Genomic DNA, 6,800 nt, shown 5'->3' with positions numbered 1-6,800 from the left:
GACCTGATTACGGCCTTTCAGTACCTAAAGGGGGCCTATAGGAAAGATGGGGAAAATCTTTTTAGTAGGGCCAGCTGTGACAAGACAAGGGGTAATGGTTTTAAACTAAACCAGGGTAGGTTTAGACTAGATATAAGGAAGAAATTCTTTACAATGAGGGTGGTGAAACACTGGAACAGGTTGCCCAGAGAGGTAGTGGAGGCCCCATCCCTAGAAACATTCCAGGAGAGGTTGGACGGGGCTCTGAGCAACCTGATCTAGTTAGCAGTGTCCCTGCTCACTGCAGGGGGGTTGGACTAGATGACCTCTAGGGGTCCTTTCCAACTCAAAACATTCTATGATTCTATGACTTCTCAAGGTCCTTTCCAATCAGAATTATTCTATGACTCCAAAGGACAGAAGCGCTGTAAGCAGCCAGATAGTCCAGCACCCTACTTTTAAGAATCTGTACACAGCTGGATAGAAAGGTATTAGACAGTTACCTTGAAATTTCCCTTAATTCATGCCATATTAAAGTCCAGGCAAGTGAAAATATTTCTTCATTGAGAAAATGAACAAGAGAAAACAAAGGTTTACAAATATATATGTGCAGAAATTAAGATAATTGCACTTGCATCTATCTAGTCTAACTATTAGCTCTACAGTTCTTTTTTCCCCCCCTCACTCTGTATGCAATCTGCACTTGGCTTTACGAATCCTTTCCTTCTTACAGTCCAGATCAATCTTTGGGGTTTATTCACTTCCATAACCTCACCTTTCTTTCTTCAGGAAGAGTTATCACTGCTTTTTCCCCTCACCTTTGGAAACACTAATGTCTCTACCCATGGGCCAGTGCAGCTCTCACCTGCCCAGACAATAAACAACTATTCTTATTCTTGGCACAGGCAAAAGCAAATTTATAACCTATTGTGAGATATAAATATTCTTTTCTATATAGGACAGTACAAATCCTAGGATCATGAGACACTGAACTTGCATTTCATATAGAAATGTATATTAACAACCCTTTCAACCCAAAACATTTTATTCTATTCTATTATATATAAACACATTAGAAGGGATTAATGCATTACACTGTCATTATTGACTTCTGCAAAGTTAATTACTACTGGACTTCACCTTAGGTGTTTTGGGGATTGTAACAAATTTCACTAAGGTGCCTTTGAGGCACATCTCCACAAAAAGAATAAGAAAATAGGGTATGTAACAGAAACTATTTACTTTATGAGCATGCATACATAAACATAAAATGTATATACTTAAACAATTATGCATTTATTTGCATAGATTAAAATACTAAGAAACTGGAGGACAGCTGGTGTCCAATTAGGCAGTGAGTACATTATAGGCATTTGAACACAATGTTAAACAGTAACTGCGGCATTCCTGGCATACTCCCCGTCCTTACCAGGGTGCCATGATTTCCCAAAAATGGGAAAAAACTACAGCTGTAATAAACATCCCTGCACAACATCATATGTACAATCTACACTGCATAGCCTTTACACTGAAGAAAGAACTAAAACTATTTGGTGAGCATCTAGAAATCTAAGGAAATTTCCTGTTAGTTTTTCAATTATTTTAATTGTTTAAAATAAAAATTCTCAGCAGACAGTATGTAGTCACACTAATAAAATAAACACTGTTATTTTAAACATGCTAAGAAGAATAATTTGCTTTACTATACTAACAGAAGTCTGGCATCTGTCAACACCCTTAATGCTAGATTTTATCTAGTATATATTTAACTTTAAAGATTCTTTTTCACTGCCCTTCAGGGACCATATAGAATTTAGAATTCCATGGAACGTTCAACTTCTTATACTTAATAACAAACTCTATTGTAGTAGCTATGGCAACTATTTATAAGTAATATCATGAAAGCATGTAAAAACTTTTCCTCATCTTCAGTGTAAAAACCTTTCACTTTCTGGAAAAGTTATTAATTTTGCCTACCTCCATAACCATTCTTCATTCTCTCTCATTTGTACTGTTTTTCTCACTTGAAATGATGAAAAAGCTAGTAACACGCAATTAGCAGCTCACTAAAGAGCACAGGTTGAAAACATATGGTTTAGAAATCACTGACTACATTTTCCTTGCAATTCACTTATCAACACACTGCACAAAGAATAGCGAGGGCAGAATTTTGCCTAACTGAACTGAATTCAACTGAATTCAATTATGAAAGATAGAGCTGGAATGAATAAGATTCTAATGAGATTCTGTCCAACTATAATGATTCTATAATGATTAAAGCATTCATATTAAAACACTGTATCTTGCATTGCATTAGTTTTCAATGTTGTTTTTTTAACCTGTTAACAGTTTAGTTTACTCTAAAATGTATTTATCTTCCTTATTTTTCCTCAAGGAAACCTTTGTTACTCTGGACTCTGACTGTTTACCATTGTATCTAAATGCATAATCCCTGTCAATTGCTTCAATTTAGAAATTACTAATCATTTATTAAGTTGTTGAACCAACTCAGATCTAGTATTTGAGCACTTGACACTTAAGACAAATTTGCACTGATGTTATTTACCTTTGATGCTCTAAAACAAAAAGCAGTAGATGTTGTGTCCGACTTCTCTCTGTCTAACATTGCAAGTCCTTCATCTTCATTCAGAGCCAAATACTTTCCTGTTGTAATATGTCGAAGACGGAAAGGCTGTCCCCATCTGATGTTACTTCCACTCCAACTAAACATACGGGACATCAAGAATAACTTACAAAGTAAGCAAAACTAATATTTCTATTTTAGGCTTTAAAGGACGTTCAGAAAATAGAATGTACTATATATATTCCTTTTTGCTTTTGATTTCAATATTTACATTAAAGCAGATGCAAAACTGTTAATACACTTGCAAAGGGAACCTTGGAAAGGAGCATAGCTTTAATTTTCTTGTTTCTATATCCTCTCACTGTTTTATTAGGGTGTTACATACAGTATCCATAAAAAAATCCTACAAGTTTCTGAAAAATACTAAAGTGCAAATTAACTACTGTATTTCAGTTGACTGCCTAAACAAACGAATTAAATGTGAGGACTCAATATTCCAAACAACTATTCTACACCTCTGTTAGTTATGAGAGTATTTAATTTGCAATCACAATCACCAAAAGTAAAACAAACATACAGTTCAGAAGGTCACCAAAGTTAAAACATGTATGGTATACATTGGTAAATGTATATGTGGTAAAACATTATGGTATACAATGAAATTTCACTTGCAACAAGTTAACAGGTAACTAATCACCTAGGAGGAAGGTAAGAGTCTGGAGGAAAAAAAAAAAAAAAAAAGAAAAAAAAAAGACACCCATGAGGGACCTAACACTTCTGATTTCCACACATGGTTCTAAAATTCCAAGTGAAAACTAGGAAAGCATTTTACTTCTGGACAGAAACAATTTCTCAATCAGACGTATCTCATAGGCAACACTGCTTTTAATACAGGACACAGACAAAAAAAAATAAATCTTAAAATACTGACATTCCCTGTATGATTACATCACGATAGATTACTTTTTATTATTGACAATGAACATACTAACATATCATTTAACAGGACAAATATATTACTCAACGGTCTGTAACAATCACATTGCTGTTAACATAACAAGAGTTGCTAACAAAACAATTCAAATATCCGTACCTTATTCGAAGGGGTTCTACTCTCCACAAAGACCTTGCTCGAACACCAGCTCCTCCGGTTTCATAAAGTACTTTCCTGCAGAAAAGATTCAGAAGATCGTCCTCCTCTTGTGTTTATTTGTGCTACACATTATTTGTAACTTACTCCTCTGTAAACTATATAGGACTCACTTCTCCCCAGCTAAACAGATGGAGTTGAATGGACAGAAGATTCCTACTCATCAGTGAGAGCACGGTACGCAATCCGAATGCCCCAGGTAAATTAGGCTATTTCCATCAAGCTATTCTCTCTCAGGTGTTGATAAAATACTTTGCCTTCAAAGTGGCTGCAAAACTTTTGCTGCAACTTAATCAGTTATAAAAATTCATACAGTTCCCAAGAGATTAATCTAAATTACTAATGCTTTTAAACACATATAAACACAATATTAAAATAACTATACACATTTGCATACATTAATGATTATCTGTATGAATACAACATCAGAGACTTCATTCCTAGAATTACTTCTAACCTAATGGTGGGTTAAAACAAAAATTTTGTATTATAATCCTTACAAAACAGATAATACAGGTAAAATTATGTCTTAGTTCTAGGAAATTTAGAGAAATAAAAAACAGGAAGTGAAGGGATTCAGCCTTTAATATAACCTAGTTTTCTTGAATTACTGGCCAGGGGTTAGTGACATGTTTTAGGGCTGAAACTAACATTCTACTTAACAATCAAACACAAACAAATGCAAACTATGGTAGATTAGTCCTGTTCACAGGAACACATGTAAGAAAGATCTTAATCTTTCAGTAATCATTCATGTTTTGTCATACAAAATATTTTAAAATAAGTAAAGTGCACATCAAACTTCCAAAATTATTATTATAACTAAATAAAGTATTTGATTAAAAGTTTATTTCCTAAATTTTTACTGTTGCAGAATGTAAACAATTAAAAATTATTTAAAATTATTAATAATTTTTTTTTTTTAAGTTTCTATGTATCCTGAGTTTCACAAGACCTTTCTGATTATCCACTGTATTTCCTGTACCCATTGTATTTGAGAAAAGTTATACAAACTCTGGTGCTCGGATGACAAGACATGAGTGATGGAAAAAATGAACATTTTCTGATTTTACTCTTTTATTTACATAGTTGTAAAAAAACAGAAGCAGAGCTTAAGGCAGTAACAATACACACCAAACGCATATTAAGAAAAATATCCAGGGCAATAGGACTCCACAATTCTTTTTGGTTTTAACTGTATCTGACTTCTAGATAAGAAACAGCAATAGCAAAGTACAGCACGTATTTTAACCTTATAAAGACTGGCTGTTCATAAAATTAGTCTGCATATGACATCTGTTCCATGTAACGTATCTAGATCCTAATACTTTTGCTAGCACTTTTATACTAGGTGTGCTCATTTTCACACTCCATGCATCTTGTATCTTTTTTTTCTATACAGATATGAGAGACCAGCAATAAAAAATTCATCACCAAGTGAAGTTTTCTGACATTCAGTTTGGTTTTCTTTTGGCTTTGGAGACATTTTCACTCCACAGAAATGTAAAAATGGAAAATTCAGAGCTGAAAAGTTTACTTGACATAACTGAATGTTACTTGTGCTATAATATTACCTAAAGCATAATTTATTTGCCACAACAAGTATATAGATCTTATTTGTCGAATATAATTTTTAATGCTGGGGGTTTTGTGTATCAAAATGATTAGCTTGCTGTGCTTTTTATTATCATCATCAAAATGCAAATTTAAATAATAAATCAACATAATATGTAACAATTGTAGATTTAAGTTTAATACAAAAGTGATTTGGTCTAGCTAATATGACTTAATTATCTTAATGTATTAATCAAATTTGAGATAGCAAGAAGTTGTGAAAAGGTGCTAAATATAAAAAATATGAACACCATGATGAACTTTCAGAGTTTTTTCAGGGATTTTTTTTTTTAAATTACCATCTTCCCTGCTAATGCGTGCTTACCTCTGCTTACAGTAATACAAATTAAAGACAAAGAACATAACAGGCTGAAATCTCAGTGGAAATCAACTACTTGAATTTCAGCAATAGAAGAACTCATGACTGATCTGCTTAGTATGTCTCAACTTCTTGTAACAATGCCACTGCCTAATTAAAGATTGCTGTAAAGAGTGTTTAACCTACCTCACCTCAAGTTCAACTAATAATCAACAATCCACTTCTTTTCAGAGAGAAGGAAATGTATAAAAAAATGCATCACTGCTTACTTGTGCTGTGAATCATTCTGATCTGTAGATGGAATTGTCAAACACTCATCATGGCCATGGAAAAAACGTACTACATGCCCACCAAGAAGATAGCCTGTAGAAGAAATACATTTAATCATTAGCTTAAACATTGACAATACAAAAATACACCCTCAAAAAAAAAAAAAAATTAAAAGATGTAGGTGAAATCTGTTTTCCTCATTTTCACTCACAACTGAAATTAAACAAGAAGAACAAATTTAGTATGACAACGTATATTTTTTAATATCTTTTTCAGTTAAAAATATGTCTTCTGAAAATAAAAACAAAAAGAAAACAGTCTCTTAACATTTAAAAATCAAATTAGGATTCTGGGACAGAAAAAGAAAATAAGAACTTCTGCAACGATTGCTGTTTTGAAAATTGAATGCTCTAGGTAAAAGCCAAATCAAATATATAATACCACAGTTTCCTCCCCCTTAATACAATTTAAATGTTCTCAATAAAAAATAATTTGGTGAGTTCATCAGTTTGTTCGACATTTATAATTTGTGTCAAAATCAAAACTACACAGCAGTAGGAAACAGAGAACAGAAAAACACTTAGCATTTCTGAAGATTAAGTTTAATGGAAGCTAACTTTCCAACCCATTTAACACAAAGACTACAGGTCAAAACCAGGCACTTTGCCTCATTTTAAAAAAGAAAAGAAAAAAATTGTGTAGGAGAATGATTCATCAGACCCTCAGGCCAAACTGTTCTGACCTTGTAAGTGAAATTAACGCCTTTTAAAAGAACAAACACCCATAAAGAGGAAAGGTAGAAAAAAACCCTCATACTGTGTAGCCGATTCAATATAAATTTGTAAATTAGGAAAACGGTAACTGGCAATTATCCTGTTGCCAAC

At 33.1% G+C, this 6,800-nt stretch overlaps 1 protein-coding gene across 1 annotated transcript in view; it reads right to left on the bottom strand.

Moving 5' to 3' along the window:
- Window positions 1-6,800, bottom strand: part of RYR3 (ryanodine receptor 3) — a 314,923-nt gene that overhangs the window by 165,774 nt on the left and 142,349 nt on the right. The window contains 3 exon segments of the mRNA XM_035889788.1: window positions 2,546-2,702; window positions 3,657-3,731; window positions 5,916-6,009. Of these exon segments, the coding sequence (XP_035745681.1) occupies window positions 2,546-2,702; window positions 3,657-3,731; window positions 5,916-6,009 (326 nt within the window).

Source organism: Egretta garzetta, unplaced genomic scaffold (genome assembly GCF_000687185.1).
Source record: "Egretta garzetta isolate BGI_Z169 unplaced genomic scaffold, ASM68718v1 scaffold2, whole genome shotgun sequence".
In the NCBI taxonomy this organism is placed as follows: Eukaryota; Metazoa; Chordata; class Aves; order Pelecaniformes; family Ardeidae; genus Egretta; species Egretta garzetta.
Note: the sequence above shows the minus strand (reverse complement) of the source record. Positions and strands in the feature narration are given on the sequence as shown.